Here is a 19,158-nt window from a genome sequence, read left to right as displayed (position 1 = left end):
AACTAGATGATAATCAAGTAGCAAACCCATAGAAAGAATCACAGAAAATAATTGAAAACGACTTTAATGACAAAATGTAATGCAACTGATAATTGACAAGCTATATACAGTACATATCAGTTCTGTTTGCAACAAAATAAAATAAACCACTAAAAAAAAAATCTCTACGGTATTAAGTATCAAAGAAATGTTATAATACCTGTGATTCAATACAGAATGTGAAAACATACCTCAACGTCAGGTGTAACCGCAGCGAGGATTCCAAATCTTTCTTTCCGCTTCTTCAGCTTTTCATCTTCCTCAACCTGTAACACACAAGCATTTTGCTACACCCACAATAACATCTGCTAAATGTGTATGTGACCAATAAAATGTGATTTGACATATGGTCTTAAATATTTAACTTGGAGGTGGCTTAATCAGAAATGCTGAAGTGTAATAATCATAAGGTTTCAATTGAGTTTCTTTCAGGATGCCCTGTAGTCAAAAATACACACTATACAGTTCATTAGGTACACCACCCCATTCACGAAAATGGATCGCCCCTACAGACAGTGCGTTACTTGGCTGTGGCTTGTTATATAAAGCAGGCAGAGGCATTCAGTTACTGTTCGATAAAACGTTAAGACTTGTCAAAAAGAGTGACCTAAGCAACTGAGTGTGGTATAATCTACGGTGCCAGGTGCACCGGATCCAGTATCTCAAACATCCGCACTCCTGGGCTTTTCAAGCATGACGGTGTCTAAGGTTTACCAAGAATGGTGCAGCAAACAAAAAAACATCTGGTCAGCAGCACTCCTGTGGGTGAAAACATGTTGAGGTTAAAGGAGAATGGCAAGAATCGTGCAAGCTAACAGGCGGGCCACAAACAGGCAAATAACGGCGCAGAGCGGCATCTCGGAACACACAACTCATCAATCCTTGTCACAGGTGGGCTATTGCAGCAGACGATCACACCGGGATCCATTCCCATCAGCTAAAAACAAGAAGTGGCTCCAGTGGGCACGCGATCAAACACTGGACAATTTGAGGAGTGGAAAAACATTGCATGGAACATGACAGCGAATTCAGTTTACTTGAGTGGCCTGCGCAGTCCCCATACCTCAACCCGGTAGAGCATCTTTGGGATGAGATGGAAAAGGCTGTCCGCAGCATGAATGTACCTCCGTACAATCTGCAACAACTGCGTGATGCTATCGCACTAGCATGAACTAATATCCCTGTGAAATGTTTCCAACACCTTTTAGAAAGCCCTGATGAATTCAGGCTGTTCTGGAGGCAAAGGGGGGGTCTAAGGCAGTACTAGATAGGTGTACCTAATAAGCTGTCCAGGGAGGATAGAAGCTGCCCTATCCCTAGGCGCTCACCTTCTTGGAAACTGAAGAAACGTTCCCGCCAAATCGCTCTGCTCGCTTTTTTAGCTGTTCAACGCTGACCGCCTACACAGAACACAGAGATAGATGTTTGATTAAATCTTCTGGGTCACTTATGGTTACATTATTTAAATGAGGGGAGGTCACTGTTTATCACATATTTGGATTACTCACAGTGGATTTATTCACAGTAACACCTTTGATAGAGAGAAACACTAATTAAAACCAGAGTGCAAATGCAGGAGAAAACATAATTACTTGTGATAATGAGGTTGTTCAACACTTGTTTATAAACTGACTGCAGGTTATGGTTCTTGGATTTAAAAAAAATTAAAACCACACATGAGAACTGTGAAAATGACTGGAAGATTCACACTGACCTGGGGTGGAAGTTGGAGGTGCAGCAGCGGGCAAACCAAACCTGAACACAATACATATTTAATCAAATCAAAGTTTATTTGTCACGTGTGCCAAATACAACAGGTGTAGACCTTACAGTGAAATGCTTACTTAGAGGCTCTAACCAATATTGCAAAAAAGGTATAAGGTTAACAATAGGTAAGTAAATAAAACAGTAAAAAGACAGGATATATACAGTAGCGAGGCTACATACAGACAGGTTAGTCAGGCTGATTGAGGTAGTATGTACATGTAGATATGGTTAAAGTGACAATGCATATATATATGATGAACAGAGAATAGCAGTAGTGTAAAAGAGGGTTGGCGGGTAGTGGGACACAATGCAGATAGCCCGGTTTGCCGATGTGCGTGAGCACTGGTTGGTCGTCCCAATTGAGCTAGTATGTACATGAATGTATAGTTAAAGTGACTATGCATATATGAGAGTAGCAGCAGCGTAAGGGGGGGGGGGGGGGTTGGGGGGGAACACAATGCAAATTGTCAATATAGGTTAATAGATATGCCCAATCAATAGTGTGGGGAATATTTGTGGGATACTGACCGGGCAGCACGTATGGCCTTCTTGCCATCAGCTGACGCAGGGACATTGAAGCGTTCTGCTCTTTTCTGTACCCTCTGGGAAAACAGGATAAAACATTTTAATTATAAGGTTAGCACACCACCACTGCATTGAAGACTTGTCATGACTGGTGAGAGTGCAGCAAGCATCATATTACCTCATACACAGACGCTGGGGGTGTGATTTTTACCACTTTCTTTTCAGCCGTCCTGAAACACATTAAAATCACATGATTAACATATTTCAATAGGGACATCAGATCCTCAGGAAAATGGAGAGAAAATGTCACTCTTCAATGTGTGTTCACATAAAAGGAAAAACTTACTCCTCAGACACTATGGGTTTCTTGTCATTATCCTCAGTGATGGCATCCTCTTTCGTGAGGTCCTACATGTTCTAAAGCATCATCAAGAAATATGCACCTACGATTTTACATTTATTTTCCTAGCAGATATTTCACATAAGCAATTGCAGCATGTATAAAGTGACTTTATACTGTATGATCAAAATTCTACTGGAGATGGTGGAACCCATCTAATCCATACATGAAGTGCCATTGCTGCTATAGTGGTTTAAAACCAGGCTTACCTCTGGCTCTTCTCCCAGAACATCATCTTCATTTAGGCCCATGTCATCCTCTGTTTAGGATGAAAATCAGGCTTATGATTCACCTGACCATTTCATAGACTGGGTAGACTTTTCACCATATTGCTCACACCTTTTAAATATAAAAGGGTGTCAAGGGGTAGGGGCTAGTAGAAGTTGATTTGGAATTCAGCAAGTTACACTTTCATAGCCCAATTCAAATCATCAAGTTTGCAGATGACAACAGCCTGATTACCAAAAATGACGAGACAGCCTACAGGAAGGAGGTGAGTGCCTTGGCGGAGTGGTGCTAGGAAAATAACCTCAACAAAACAAAGGAGCTGATCGTGGCTTCAGGAGAGAGCACGCACCCATCCACATCGACGGGGCCGCAGTGGAGAAGGTGAAAAGCTTAAAGTTCCTCAACATACACATCACTGACAATCTGAAATGGTCCACCCATACAGACGATGTGGTGAACAGGGCGCAACAGGAGGTTGAAGAAATTTGGCCCCTAAGACCCTCACATTTTTACCATTGAGAGCATCTTGTCAGGCTGTATCATTGCCTACATCTTGTCGGGCTGTAGCATTGCCTGGTACGGTAACTGCACCGTACACAACCGCAGGGCTATCCAGAGGGTGGTGCGGTCAGCCCAACATATCACACTGCCTGCCCTTCAGGATATCTACAGCCCCCCCGTGTCACAGGAAGGCCAATTACATAATCAAGGACCTCAGCCAAATGAGCCACGGATTGTTCACCCTACTATCATCCAGAAGGCGAGGTTAGTACAGGTGCATCCAAACTGGGACCAAGAGACTGAAAAACAGCTTCTATCTCAAAACAATCAGACTTAAATAGCCATCACTAGCCGGCCTCCACCCAGTATCCTGCCCTGAACTTAGTCACTAGCTGGCTATCACCCGGTTACTCATCCCTGCACCTTAGAGGCTGATGCCCCATGTACATAGACATGGAACACTTGTCACTTTAATAAATGTTTAATACCATTTTCCACATTTCATATGTATATCCTGTATTCTAGTCAAGGCCATGCTATTCAACTATTGCTGTACATATACTATTCTATTCACGTATTCTTCAGATATACTACGTATTATATCCACACTGTCCATAAATCCCATCACACACACGGCTCATCCTAATATTTCTTAATTCCACTTTGATACTTTTAGATTTGTGTGTCGTTAGATATTACTGCACTGTTGGAGCTAGGAACACAAGCATTCCGCTACATCCGCAATAACATCTGCTATATGTGTATGCGACCAATAAAATGTGATTTGATTGACATCGGCTGATTTGATATCAGCTGATGTAAAAGGGCTGTATAAATACATTTGATTGATTGGAAACAGCACCAGGCTTTATTAGAGTATGGGAACCTGACCCCATGTGTATTTAGTCCATACATTATTGCATGCTCACCATGTTCCTCCAGATAAGCCTGTAGTCGTGTGATCAGTTCCACTTTGTTGCCCTTCACATCTAGACCCCTGGTTTCACACTCATGCTTCAGTTCAGCAAGCTGTGGGAGAGACATGAGTGTAGATTACTGGTTAGATTTGAAATGATTTCCTACTAAATGGCAATTTTTGCAATTCAAATGTTACAGCCCAACAGCGAAGTGCTTGAACGTTAGGCCAAACATCCTGTACAATTTCATTCATTCATTCACTTGTAGTCGCGCATGCGCTGATGTCAGTTGCCAACTTCACAGCAGTAGCAGAGCAAACTTTGGCCCTCGTTGAATAACAAAGCCACCCCAACCCAATACAACGCGTGGATATCTCAAACCTCAAAATGCCTTGTTATCTAGCTACACCGTGCAGCAAGCATGGACTATTTCCGTCCTGTCCGCTACCATCTGCTAACTAGCTACCTACGACTCTTTGTGTCCGAAGATCCCCAGCGTGCTAGATCATGATTTACAAAGTAAAGATAGCTAACAACATACAATACTTGATTTCCCCCAAATATAATACCGGTATTAGACGTTTCAAACTAAGCTAGTTTAGTTTCTGGAGCTCCACAACTTCAGCCATCTTGCTTTGTTGTAGTGGTAGGTCATTCGCGAACGAACGACTCTCTTTGAACGGCTCTTTTTGGTGACCGTCGGGAACTGAATTGCAGCTGTGAAAGAGCCGTTAATTTGGCTTCCTGATTTGCATAGCCTACTGTTATTGCTTTTTGAGCCCCAGAATCCAGACATCGATCATCTGCTGACAAATTCTAAAAATAATCACTGAAGATGGTAATTGCTCAGTGCAGGAACAATCTAGTGAGGAGCCTCAGTCTAGTTCGCGCTCATTTTTTCAGTGCATTAAAAAAAATTCTCAATTTGTTTTTGCAGGCCATCTAATAATCTGGTCAAGTAAAAATGTATTTGAACTCAAATTTCACGATCTGGTAGGCAACTCTTTACGATTTAAATTATATATTGACAATTTTATCATGGTTTTAGGTCAATTCCTAAGAACTACTGAACGAAAAGCCCGTTGGGAGCAAAATTAACGGCTCCTTAGGTGAATGGAGACAAATGATACCAGTCACCGAAAAGACTCGGAATGCCCGTTACGACTTGGATAATTAAATGCGGAATCTGTTTCACCCATCAGAAATCGACCCGTCTGCTTCTTCAGTAAAATCCCAACCGCTTTGAGTTGGTACATTGCTATCATAAATCTTTTTTTGTTTTTGTGTGTAAATTCTGTGTAACTTTAGTAATTTGCTTTGACACAATGAAATGTATAGCCCAGTTTTTCATGTAAAATATCTTTATTGATAGGCCTAAATCGTTCAGTATATACATTGATCCTTACTTTTTTTATCCAACAGATTTAGAAGGGAAAAATTAAACAATGTGACTCCAATACATGCGGTATAATCAATGGAATTTCGGATATGCCAATGCGTTGCGTCACAGATGGTACAGTATTCTCACTACATTATGATGCATATGTATTGACAAATAATCATGTTCAGAGGCATTTTGCTCTTTCCTGTCATGCTGTGCAATGGAGAACGACGTTTTTAAAAGCAGTCAGGTAAACACTTTTGCTTTCACCTTTGCATTTTGCTAAACTTGTAAACAATTGTCTAGCCTAAGTATTGTGTAATTGAAAAGGTAAAATAGACGATTGTGTATTCCAATAATATGAAGTCTGAACATAAACAGTAGGACTATGTGAATCAAGCCTAATTGTCATCAAAGTTTACAAGTCCCATGCTCTGAACTGAGCTACAAAGGACTACAAAGTGAACTATTCTTGTGTGATGAGTAACCTTGCCTGAAATGTGTGTTATCTGTCTGAGCTAATGCCTAGATTTAAGCTCAGTGGGCTAACACAGTCTTGTGACATGCAGATTGACCTCGGTTCAAACCCAGTCAGTCTCATGGTTGATGCTAGGCGGTATCCTTGGGACATCCTATGGATCCGACCCCTGGCAACAACCCTCTGGTCAACACACACAGTGAGGGAGTTCTATTACGCTGGCCCGGGTTGAACTAGGCAATGGCCAGTCACATCATTGGGTGAAAGCAGGGAGGAAGGAGCACCCTTCTCAATAAAACAGTAATCTGCGCCAGTCGGTCATGTTGTCAACAAGGCAGCATGGTGCATCTTCCAGAAACACATCTCTTTTGCGTAAAATAGATGTTTGAATTTTCAAACTAGTTTTCATTGAAAAGGCAGATAAAGCGTTTTTATCAAAGCAATCACTTTTGCATGTGAAAACACATAATCCTACTCATCACTCCATGAGCTTAATAATTACGTCACTTTTGTTTTGAGCCGACTTCGCCTTCGGCCAGAGCGGGGCACCTGGCTCACCCCCGGGAGGCGGTGCGGTTCCAAAACGAATGCAATCACTTTTCACCCAGTTCAAACTCCTCTCACCGAGGTAACCCGGGCCACATAAACTAATCCCCTCAGTCTTGTGGTGTGGATATGATCTGGGTTCAATCACAGTCAGTCTCATTGGTGCCATTGGACCTTGATCGCACAGTTGATGTCTATCAGCTGCTGGGGTGTTGTGAGAGGAGGTCAGGGGAGGGGTGAAGTGTAGCGGTGGTTCCGTGAACAGAATAACCTTGCCTAATACTTGAGCTAGAGCCTAGGCATTCGCTCAGCAGTGGGCTAACACAGTCTTGTGGCATGCAGATGACTCCAGTTCAAACTCAGACACAGTGGTGTGTATTCATAGATGCCAAGGGAAGCCAGGCTTTCCCAAATATTTGACCAATAAAAATATAAAATAATTTCTCTTTTGTCTCTGTGTTATCATAATTATCCGTAAGTTCGCACGTGGCTGAATCTGATTGATTTTTAGATTTTTTGGGCCAATCAGCATTGAGCTGAGCTCAACTGTGGGTTGTCCTGGTGCAGCAAAATGCCCTCCATGGGAGGTCGATTTGGCTTCACACCAATCAAATCACATCCTGAGCAAAACGTCATCATTGTCAGAAAAAGGTGTTGATTTCTAGTCTTCTTGTGTTGATGTCTTGCAGTAGCTAGTTTGCTAAATCGGCCCTTTCCTGAGGCATGGATGGAGATGGGGATTTGGACTTGAGGTTTTGACTTAATTCTCTGTACAGGCCAATGATTATAATGGCAATTCTGATCTAACCATAAATTCATGCCACTGGCCTGAGACGATTGAAGTTCAATATGTAGCCTAGTAGACTCACATTAACTAGCTAGCTAACATAATTGGTTCATTGTTGCCAAATGCGAGGAATTTAGGACAGCACAAATTGTAGCTAGGTAGCCTATGAAAACAAACTAAAAGCGTGGGTTTGAATCTTGAAGCATGGATTCCGATTGGTCAGAACAGCATTGAATAGACCTTAGCACGGATACTTCCTGTTTGAGTTTCTGCCTATAGGAAGGGAGGAGCAAAATGGAGTCGTGATCAGATTTGCCGAAGGAAGGGCGGGGGAGGGCCTTCTAGGCATTTCGAAAAGTTGAGTAGCAGTGGGCCAATGTTTTACCAGCACGAGTACTACAGTCAATGTATTGGTAGAACTTTGATAGCGTTTTCCTCAAATTTGCTTTGTTAAAATCCCCAGCTACAATAAATGCGGCCTTAGGATATGTGGTTTCCAGTTTGCATAAAGTCCAGTGTTGTTCTTTGAGGGCTGTCGTGGTATCTGCTTGAGGAGGAATATTGACCACAGTCAATGTGTTGGTAGAACTTCAGTAACGTTTTCCTCATTTGCTTTGTTAAAATCCACAGCTACAATAAATGCGGCCTCAGGATCTGTGGTTTCCAGTTTGAATAAAGTCAAGTGTAGTTCTTTCAGGGCCATCGTGGTATCGGCTTGAGGGGGAATATACACGGCTGTGACTATAACCAAAGAAAATTCTCTTGGGAGGTAATATGGTCGGCATTTCATTGTGAGGTATTCTAGGTCGGGTGAACAAAAGGACTTGAGTTTCTGTATGTTATATCAATCACACCATGAGTGGTTAATCATGAAACATACACCCCCGCCTTTCTTCTTCCCGGAGAGTTCTTTATTCCTGTCTGCGCGATGTACTGAGAACCCAGATGGCTGTATGGACGGGGACAGTATATCCCGAGAGAGCCATGTTTCCGTGAAACAGAGTATGTCACAATGCCTGATGTCTCTCTGGAAGGAGATCCTCGCCCTGAGCTCGTCTACTTTATTATCCAGAGACTGAACATTAGCAAGTAATATACTCTGAAGCGGTGGATGGTGTGCACGCCTCCACAGTCGGACTAGAAGTCCACTCCAAATACCTCTTCTCCGTCGGCAGTGTTTTGGAGCAGCCTATGGAATAAGTTAAATTGCCCTGGGGGGTATGAACAAAGGATCCAATTCCGAAAAGTGAGGTACCGCCGTTCTGATATCCAAAAGTTATTTCCGGCTGCATCTAATAACACAAAACATTTTCTGGGCTAATAATGTAACAAATAACACACACACAAAAAATACTGCAAAGTTGCTTAGGAGCTAGAAGCAGAGCTGCCATATATGTCGGCGCCATCTGTTCTGTTTTTAGGACACTGTTGTTCAGAGGAGCTAGCCAACAACACAGCTAACACAATAACTTCAAACTGAAGCTGGAAAGACTGCAAACTACCTGCACTTAGTTTCATTTGACCTTTTTTCACTTGACATTTCTTTGTATATATCCATAAAAATCATGCCAGCTGATTTGTGATTTTGACTGGCTGAGAAATGCTGTCTGCCTCTCTCTCTCGTCCCAAAACCCGACCCCTACACGTTCATTACTATGGGACAGTTGGAGATCAAATTTGAATATTGAAACAATGTTGCAAATGTCGGAGAGACAGACAGCAAGGTTTATACAAATCTCTGCTGTTGAAAACTCACTGTTAGTATAAAATAATTGTTAAATAATGTCTAGATGCTTTTTACAGTGGAGATCAAGTTTTAACTTCCCTGCCTGGACTGACGAGACAGTGGATTACGCAGTCAGATGGAACAGAGTAAATAGGCATTTTAACATCATAGATTTAGCCGGTGGTAACTTGTGGAATAGACACTGGCTGGAATTAGCTTTAAACCAATCAGCATTCAGGATTAGATCCAGCCGTTGTATAAAGAGCAAATATCACAACATAGGTTGTAATATGGCTTTTTTACTGTCTTGGCTTTGTCGTGGAAAATCGTATTACAAATATAACACTTACAAGAACTTGTGAATATCTGCTTTCAGTTAGGTTATAATGGTGGCAGGACCCTTCTTGTCCTAAAAATAATATATGTCCATCTATCCTATGGGCCTATGTCTTTGGCCTTCGTACTTATGTTTAGCTTGGTGTGCTCTTTGGTATGTTTGCCCTTATTAGGATCAGCAGACTATGTGTCCCTCTAACATTAGTGTGTCCAGCTGTCCTATGCGCCTATGTGTCGCCTTCTCCTCCTGTGGTCTGATGTACAAATTTATATATGTCCCTATATGTACCATTTACTCCCACAGCTTCCCCAGTGATTTTACACATGCACCGCTACTGGTCAGACACAGGTCACATAATTAGAATCTCTGTGGCAACAGTAGCCTGGGCCCAGATCTGTTTGTGCTCTTGTCAACTTCATTGCTCTTATAGCTAAGCCAAAAATAATATTTGGCATGACAGTGAGTGGCAGGGAGTTGATATAAAAAACAAATAGACTGGCACTCAGGCTATGGCAACAGTAGTTCATTGGGCGTCAACCTATGATGACATATCAGGCTCGCCGCCATGTCATAATGGTCGGATGAACTATCACAGGTGAGTTTGTAAGAAATACATTATTGCTATGTTGCTGTTTTCAGGAGAAGACCTCAAAGCCCCTGTGTCAGATACCCTCACGACCAGAGAAGCAAACTCGTCCACTGAAAGGGAAGCCTCCTCAGATCATGATAGAAACAAAGCCGTCAGTGAGCAGCAGATTGCCTGCCATGACAAAGCTTCCGGTCCTACCTGGGGTCGCCTTTAAATTTCATAGAGCCAGCCTGGGTAAAAAGGTAAGCAGAACATATATTTAACAGGATACAGTATAACATTTTTTTTTAAGAATGGTGCAGTAGAATAGAAGAAGGGTCCAGTAGAATAGAAGAAGGGTCCAGTAGAATCGTGCAGTAGAATAGAAGAAGGGTCCAGTAGAGTGGTGCTTTAGAATGGAAGAAGGATCCAGTAGAATGTTTATTTTTTTTGTTTATATCCTTGTTCCTTCAGTTGTATCAGCCTACATCTGATTTCAACCTCAGTGACCCAAACTGTCACATTATGAGGCCGACGTACAACAGTTTGCATGACCCAAACCTCAATGAATACTTCCATCAGAAGGAAATGCATGAGAAGTTAAAGAAGCGAAACTTCATCACTAAAGAGGACAACGTAAGTTTGAAGTTAATATTATTGTTTCTGAACAGTGTAGTAGAAGACTGTAAGCTTTACCGATAGTTAACTCCAGGAGTATTATAGCAGAAAACATTTTGATTCTCTCTCTTCTCAAGGTTGTATGCTCATTAAAGGAGTATAACACATACAAACATTACCTGGATACGGTCAAGACTGACCATAATAAAACGTACAGCAAAAAGTTGGTATGTGGGCAGTTTGACTGCGTTCTTAAATGTGAACTTCTGTGAAGATCACACATGTTATTTTCACGAGAAAATGTGAAATGATCATTCATCACTCTAAAAACAATGTAACATGTATTTTATTAGATAGATAAGTGTTTAAAATGTACAAAAATTGTATTTATCATATTTAAGAAGGAACAGATACTGAGAATGGTTCAGTTGCAAGAGGAAGGCCATATACCTAAGGACGTTACCCTGGAAGATATGATAGAGTACTTACTGAATAAAGGAGCACAGAACCTGAAGCATCTGCAGTCAACCATTGGTTCCAGGTAGGCAAGAAGTGCATGAGGTAATAAAGTAGAGTTATATAGGCCTACTCTGTGTTGGCAATGTCATGACTCATCTGTTTAATGTATTGATAGGGACAGGGGACAGAAATATGGCCTGCAAACTGCGTTGTATGACCAAGAGAGAGAGTTTAAAGAGGATTGGGTTTCTAAGGAGCGATCCAGGCTGAAACTCATTGAAAAGGATGTGAGGCACGATTTGAACAAGGCCAAGTATATGAAAGAGGCCAAAGAAAAGCGCATCAGAAAGGTACAAATGTCACACTTTCATCATACTTCACAAAACTACCCACAATTATTTTCAAGTTTGAATAAATCATGAAAATTAAGAAATCATTTTACCTCAACTTTTGTGGATGCTAAGTTGCTATTTTTGGACTCTATGTTCTTCACAGAAAATGTGCATTATGGAACAAAAACAGGCTATTCAGTTGAGGATAATGGAAGAGGAATTGAAAAACCTCCAGGAGTTTGAGAGGTTGAGAGAGGCCTCTATCAAACCAAATAAGCTGCTGGAAGAAATATTTGAAAAACCAGGTAAGATTTCATTTGAATTCATCACACAGTTAAGCAATGTTTAAATGACTATGCCAAATGCAACCTACAAGGAGCAGTTGAATGTGTTGTGCTGTATATCATATCGTATTTTGTATAAAAAAATAAATAATCTATTATAGCATCTGCTCAGCCTGCTCTCAAACCTGCTCAATCCAAAACTGTAAAGAAAACAGTTTCTCTGTCAGGTAAGAACATTTCCTTACTAAAGAACCATAATTTCATTACGAAATATCTTTCAGAGTATGTTCATAGTCAGTGAATGCTAAATTAAATCACATTTTTAAAATGTGTGTGTGTTATTAATAGGGAAATCTAAGGAAAAGCCAGCCATGCTACAGAGGAGACCAAGCCTTGCACCACTCCAGAGGAGACCATGCCTGGATGGTCTGGCACCGCTGAAGGGTTTCCAAGAACCTGTTTTTAGGATCTTCAAAGCCATCAAGGGACAAAGCATCCCAGACAGAGCTCAGCTGAAATCTGTCATCCTCGACCACTTAGGCTCCAAGCTTGTCAGGAAGCAGCTGGCGGAGTCAATCAGGGATGAGGTCAAACTGACGATTCCAGGGTCTACACCAGCGGCACAAAGGGCTCTGAGTGCCAGAATCGCTTACGATGTGTTGAAGTGCGTCTCTCGAGCGGCCAATCCTAGCAATGAACCTGCCTGCAGACTCCGTGGGGGAAACACAATCAAACCCAATGCTCAAGCAGATGATCCAGAACCAGAGGAGCGGATGGCCAACGGAGAAGACATAAACGCCTATGTGACAACGTTGATCACTGACGTTCTGGAGGAAGTCCAGGAGCAGGTTATCGTAATGATCCGAGAAGACTCCCCTACCCAATTCAGAGTTGTCTCTGCAAAGGCCAGCCAAACAGCCATTGATGTGGTAAGCAATGTTTTGGAAGACATTAGACACTTATTAAATGAGGAAAACATTGAAGAGCTTGCATTAGACTGTGATGCTGAAGAAGGCACCTCAGGTATAACAAACATTCAGCCACCTGCATTGACTGCATTAAAAAAGGCAGACCCCGAAAACCGCCGAGATTCCTGTTCAAAACTAGAAGGTGTCGCCTGTGACCTTATTAGCACTGCATATGACAGCATCCTATTCGAGCTGGCTTTTCCTGAGCTTCAGGGTGAAAGAGATGAACAACCAATCAACTCAAGGGCTATCAGAAGTGACATACAAATCTCTTTTGTAGTAAAAGCTCCTTCCCTGACTCTGGAAATACTTCCCTCGGAGCCAGTGATCTCATCTTTATCCAACTCTCCCAGTTATGGAATGGTGTTTTCATCTGACACTTCAGAGGCTGCAGAAAACAACAGTAAGACAAGCAGCTCAGAGGCCTCCGCAGCTGCATCAACCTCGTCCCAGGAGACGGATACCACAACCACTGTAGAATGCAAAGAAGAAAGAGTAGAGAATGGTAACACCAGTGAAACAGACAACGTCCTTTCTGTCCCCTCAGTCAATACTGAAGAAGTTGTTTCAAAGCCTATTCTCTTGCACAAGGTGAAGAAAGAAAATGCAGCCACCAGAAGCGCTTCTCTTCCCAACTTGTATGGACTTGTTGTGGATGCAGTTATGGACCACTTCAGCACAGAACCCTTCAAAGACAATCTGGCCCAATCAGTGAAGAATGAGGTGAGACGCACCCTTTCTATGCCTGAATGTGGATTGTTGAACCTTCAAATTGATAATTACTTTGAGAGGAAAATGCTAGAGGATATGCTGAAGGAAGTATCCCGACAGTGCGGAGGAACAAGCTCTAGCACCGTGGCTGAAGAGGCTACAGATGAAGAAGAGATCTACAGACTAGAATCTGCTGCAGCACAACTGATACAGAAAGTTTTCCAGGAGGTCAAGACAAATTTTGTTGTCAAGATCAAGAAGGGTTCTCCCAAGAGATGTCTATCCCCAGAAGTAAGTCAATATATTAATGTTGTATGTACTGTGTAATGTTGTATGCAACATTTATATGTGCTGTGTGATGCCATGACACTTTTCCTACAAGGGAGGTCATGTACACTGAGTATACTAAGCATTAGGAACACCTTCCTAATCTAATATTGAGTGGTGTCGAAAGCATTCCACAGGGATGGTGGCCCATGTTGACTCCAATGCTTCCCACAGTTGTGTCAATTTGGCTGGATGTCCATTGGGTTGTGGACTATTCTTGGAACTGTTGAGCATGAAAAACCTAGGAGCGTTGCAGTTCTTGACACAAGCTGGTGTGCCTGGCACCAACTACTATACCCCGTTCAAAGGCAATTAAATGTTTTGTCTTGCCCATTCACCATTTAAATGGCACACACATGGTCCCAGTGCTTAAAAATCCTTCTTTAACCTGTCTCCTCCCCTTCATCTACACTGATTTGAAGTGGAATTAACAGGTGATATCCATAAGGGATCATAGCTTTCACCTGGATTCACCTGGTCAGTCTATGTCATAGAAAGAGCAGGTGTTCTTAATGTATTTGTGTTGATGTTTTATCTGTGTTGATGGTGATCTGATTGATTGTTGATGTGATTGTTGATGGGGATGCTTCTATTTGCAACACCAAGATACATTCCTAGTATCATTTGTTCAGTGGTGGAAAAAGTACCATACCAGTACCATTGTCATATTTGAGTAAAAGTGAAGATACCTTAATAGAAAATGACTCAAGTAAAAATGAGTCACCCAGTAAGATACTACTTAAGTAAAAGTCTAAAAGTATTTGGTTTTAAATATATCTAAGAATCAAAAGTAAAAGTATAAATCATTTAAAATTCCTTATATTAAGCAAACCAGACAGCAGCATTTTTTTGTAATTTTAAATTACAGATAGCCAGGAGCACATTCCAACACTTACAAATGAAGCATGTGTATTTAGTGAGTCTGCCAGGGATGTTCTCTTGATAAATGTGTGAATTGGACTATTTTCCTGTCCTGCTAAGCATTCAAAATGTAATGAGTACTTTTGGATGACAGGGAAAATGTATGGAGTAAAAAGTACCTTATTTTCATGAGGAATGTAGTGAAGTAGAAGTAAAAGTTGTCAAAAATATATAAATAGTGAAGTACAGATACCCATATAAACTACTGAAGTAGTACTTTAAAGTATTTTTACTTAAGTACTTTACACCACTGTATTTGTTGCATGGCGATAAATTATTCTGATTCTATCTCCAAAGGTAAGCCGAACAGCCATCAATGCTGTGAGCAGTCTTCTGGGTGACATGGAGACAACTGTGATGGCCAGTGTTCCATGTTCTTGTACTACTTCCAGAGCAGATATGGAAGGAATGCTCTCGGAGGCAACAGGCGAGCACCCAGCGAAATCAATGGCCTCTGCAAAAGTTGAGTTGATCGCTGATGATTTAGTGGAAGATGCCATCGATATGTGCAGTAAAATGATTTTAGACGACCAGCCACTAGCCCTACTACATGACGATCCTGAAGAAGGTACATCAAATGTTGTTGTTCCTGGACCAATTCAGAGCAGCCTGTCTGGATCTGATGAACGCCACACAAAATCACAGGTCCCTGCAGTAAAGATTGAAGACCATGAGGTAAAGCCAATTTTGATCCAAGACACAGCGCTCATATCTCCAGGTGAGAAGAATACGGATGAAAAAAGAGTCATTAGAGTAAGTTATGTCTTTAACTCATCCCCTAGAAGGAAAGCTCACCAGGCCACCAGAAGCACCTCTTTCCCTAACCTCTATGTCACCCTTGTGGATGGAGTTCTGCACCAAATTAGCACAGAACCTTTCAAAGAAACCCTGGCCCAATCTGTGAGGAATGAGGTAAGACATTCTGTCTCTTTGCCTCAATTTGGATCGGTGAACCTTAAAAGCGAGGACTGCTCAGAGAAAGAAATTATTGAGGATATGTTGAAAAGTGTATCCAGAAAACTCAGTAAAGACCAGGCCTGTCAGCTGACCGGGAAAGCCAGTGAGACCATGAATGCCAACGTAGATGCCATTTCACTTACTGCCAAAGACCAAATCATCAAAGTTCTGGAGCAGGTCAACACTAAAATAATCAATATGATTAGACAAGATTCTCCCAACAGGACGATTTCCCCCAAGGCAAGCCAGACTGCCATCAATGCTGTCAGCAACATTTTGGGTGCTATGGGAACCTCTCTCAAGGCAAGCAACACACCATTTGTTCCTAATGTGGCTGGACTCCAGCCTGACCTAGATGATGTAGCATCTTACTCAACTGAAGCTTTTGAGGGATATCCAGGGACCTGGATGTCATCCCTGAAGATAAAATATATTGCCTCAGGCCTCATGGACACTGTCTGTGATGACCTACTGGATGAGGATGGTTTCCTCAGACGGAGCGCTGGTGCAATATCCTCACAGGAAGACCTTGATCTTCAGAAGGTAATTACTTCAAAACCAGCATCCCCGGTCAATTGCATGCCCGTCAAAGGATGCCTGTCAATGTCCTACCTTGATGCTTTGAAGAATCCTGAAGACATTGAAAATGCCACTCACCTCAGTAGAAGCATTGACTCTCTCTCCGTAATTGGTGTGCCTACTTCAACCTCAAAGGAAGTTTCATACGGCACAGAATTGAAACTGACACAGTTGCAAAAGGATGTCTCTGCATCATCCTCACTTTATGCCATGAGCAACTGTCGGAGCTCATTGGAGTTTCCGTCCAGTCGATCTGATATCCCTATTGACAAAGAGGCCCAAAGGATTTCCTCCACAGACGAAGAAGACAGTCTGTCCAAATCCCTCCTGACCTCTTCCAAATCAGTCTTCAATGTCTCTGGCCTCGTCCCTACTCCTCCAGAGGGAAAACCAAAGGTGAGGCTGCCAGACATTGAAAATGCTACTCACCTCAGTAGAAGCATTGACTCTCTCTCCGTAATTGGTGTGCCTACTTCAACCTCAAAGGAAGTTTCATACGGCACAGAATTGAAACTGACACAGTTGCAAAAGGATGTCTCAGCATCATCCTCACTTTATGCCATGAGCAACTGTCGGAGCTCATTGGAGTTTCCGTCCAGTCGATCTGATATCCCTATTGACAAAGAGGCCCAAAGGATTTCCTCCACAGACGAAGAAGACAGTCTGTCCAAATCCCTCCTGACCTCTTCCAAATCAGTCTTCAATGTCTCTGGCCTCGTCCCTACACCTCCAGAGGGAAAGCCAAAGGTGAGGCTGCCACGGCGCCCAGTGCTTCGCCTTAGGAAGGTTCCAGAGGAGCCCCCCAAAAAGATGCACATTTACAAAGTTTGCAGGGGTGCTTTTCATTTCCCAACTGAGACAATGCGATTGACCAGTCCATCATCATTCGAGGGAGAATTCTCAACTCCAGAGTCCCAGAGGCCAAGGTAATACTCTCTTTCTCATAGGCCTAATCTGAAAAGCTTTTTAACACCTAGCCCACTGTTGATATTTGAACAGCCTTGATTCTAAATGTTTTTATTTTTGTAGAGCTTTCGTAGAGCTTTGAGAACTCTGTTATGAAAAGCGCTGCACATATAAAATGTATTTTTTATTCATTAAGAGCGGTGGACCGCTCAGACAAGGAGTCTATCTTTAATATAGACTCATCCAAAAGACTCGTCGCAGAGATAATGCTGTCTGTTCGGGAGGACGTTGTTGAGGCAAAGCAGAGCGAGTTGGCCGCACATCTGGCTGCGCTGTCGTCTGACAATGAGATGCTCAGCACTTTGGCTCAGAGTGGGACACCCCGCGCCGATTCATGAACTGCCTCCAACACCTCTCCTCACAGCGAGAGTGATAACTGAAGAGAGATTCACATGTTTACTTGGACATACATGGTAGAAGCATTTGCTTACATTATTTTGAATCGCATTGAGCTATTAAAGAATGCATTTATTTTCTAAAAAAGACAAAAGCATTTATTTACAATGTGTAATTTTTCTTAGGTGTAAGTGTTAAGTTAGGAATATTAAATAGAAAATTAGGAGAGAGTAATTATATATCTTTGCTCTGAATGGTGACATTGTTTAAACAGTCTCACAATTTGACCATAAAATATTAATACACATTTTTTTTTACACTGACTTTTATTGTTATGCTGGTGAATGAGGACCCAAAAGCGACGTAATAGAAACAGAGTCTTTATTCCAGTCTTAAACAAACAATAATTCTCCTGGATATTATTAAAGGTAAATCCAAAACAGGAAACTGAAATCCTCTCGTCAGAAGAGAGGAACGACTGGAGACGCGACCACAGACTGCAGGTCGCTTCAGGAAGGCACAGGCCGTAGCTGACATAGACACCTGCTCACACGCAGCATCTGAAGAAGGCAAAAACACGACAGGGCGGAACAAGGACACAGAACAGCAAACATCAAACAAGAATCCGACAAGGACAGAAGCGGAAAACAGAGGGAGAAATAGGGACTCTAATCAGAGGGCAAAATAGGGGACAGGTGTGAAAGAGTAAATGAGGTCGTTAGGAGAATGAGAAACAGCTGGGAGCAGGAACGGAACGATAGAGAGAGAGAGCGAGAGAGGGAAAGAGGGTGGGGGAGAGAGAGGGATAGAAAGAGGGAAAGAACCTAATAAGACCAGCAGAGGGAAGCACAGGGACAAGACATGATGATCAATGACAAAACATGACAGTACCCCCCCACTCACCGAGCGCCTCCTGGCGCACTCGAGGAGGAACCCTGGCGGCAACGAAGGAAATCATCAATCAACGAACGGTCCAGCACGTCCCGAGATGGAACCCAACTCCTCTCCTCAGGACCGTAACCCTCCCAATCCACTAAGTACTGGTGACCACGTCCCCGAGAACGCATGTCCATGATCTTCCGTACCTTGTAAATAGGTGCGCCCTCGACAAGGACGGGGGGGGGGGGAGGGAAGACGAACGGGGGCGCGAAGAAAAGGCTTGACACAGGAGACATGGAAGACAGGGTGGACGCGACGAAGATGTCGCGGAAGAAGCAGTCGCACAGCGACAGGATTGACGACCTGAGAGACACGGAACGGACCAATGAACCGCGGAGTCAACTTGCGAGAAGCTGTCGTAAGGGGAAGGTTACGAGTGGAAAGCCACACTCTCTGAACGCGACAATACCTAGGACTCTTAATCCTACGTTTATTGGCGGCTCTCACAGTCTGCGCCCTGTAACGGCAAAGTGCAGACCTGACCCTCCTCCAGGTGCGCTCACAACGTTGGACAAAAGCCTGAGCGGAGGGAACGCTGGACTCGGCGAGCTGGGACGAGAA

The 19,158-nt window shown here is 42.7% G+C and overlaps 2 protein-coding genes and 1 long non-coding RNA gene across 3 annotated transcripts; 2 read left to right on the top strand and 1 right to left on the bottom strand.

The window, feature by feature from the left end:
• Positions 1-48: 48 nt before the first annotated feature.
• On the bottom strand, positions 49-5,092 carry LOC139557687 (SAP domain-containing ribonucleoprotein-like). Its single transcript, XM_071372778.1, has 10 exons — positions 4,976-5,092; positions 4,390-4,491; positions 2,941-2,990; positions 2,678-2,739; positions 2,510-2,561; positions 2,335-2,408; positions 1,754-1,794; positions 1,548-1,570; positions 1,368-1,439; positions 49-305 (listed from the first exon to the last, which is right to left on the bottom strand). The coding sequence occupies exons 1-10, from the start codon at positions 5,004-5,006 to the stop codon at positions 207-209; spliced, it is 606 nt and encodes a 201-aa protein (XP_071228879.1). The 5' UTR covers positions 5,007-5,092; the 3' UTR covers positions 49-206.
• Positions 5,093-10,198: 5,106 nt separating this feature from the next.
• On the top strand, positions 10,199-11,065 carry LOC139557685 (uncharacterized). The gene is made up of 3 exons (XR_011671449.1): positions 10,199-10,463; positions 10,675-10,836; positions 10,956-11,065. It is a non-coding gene; the product is annotated as an uncharacterized lncRNA (long non-coding RNA).
• Positions 11,066-11,073: 8 nt separating this feature from the next.
• LOC139557684 (fap1 adhesin-like) lies at positions 11,074-18,762 on the top strand. Its single transcript, XM_071372775.1, has 6 exons — positions 11,074-11,359; positions 11,453-11,627; positions 11,773-11,914; positions 12,055-12,120; positions 12,242-13,863; positions 15,118-18,762. The coding sequence occupies exons 1-6, from the start codon at positions 11,238-11,240 to the stop codon at positions 17,284-17,286; spliced, it is 4,296 nt and encodes a 1,431-aa protein (XP_071228876.1). The 5' UTR covers positions 11,074-11,237; the 3' UTR covers positions 17,287-18,762.
• Positions 18,763-19,158: the final 396 nt, after the last annotated feature.

This window comes from Salvelinus alpinus, chromosome 28, assembly GCF_045679555.1.
Source record: "Salvelinus alpinus chromosome 28, SLU_Salpinus.1, whole genome shotgun sequence".
Classification (NCBI taxonomy): domain Eukaryota; kingdom Metazoa; phylum Chordata; class Actinopteri; order Salmoniformes; family Salmonidae; genus Salvelinus; species Salvelinus alpinus.
This window is presented reverse-complemented; position numbering and strand designations above follow the sequence as displayed.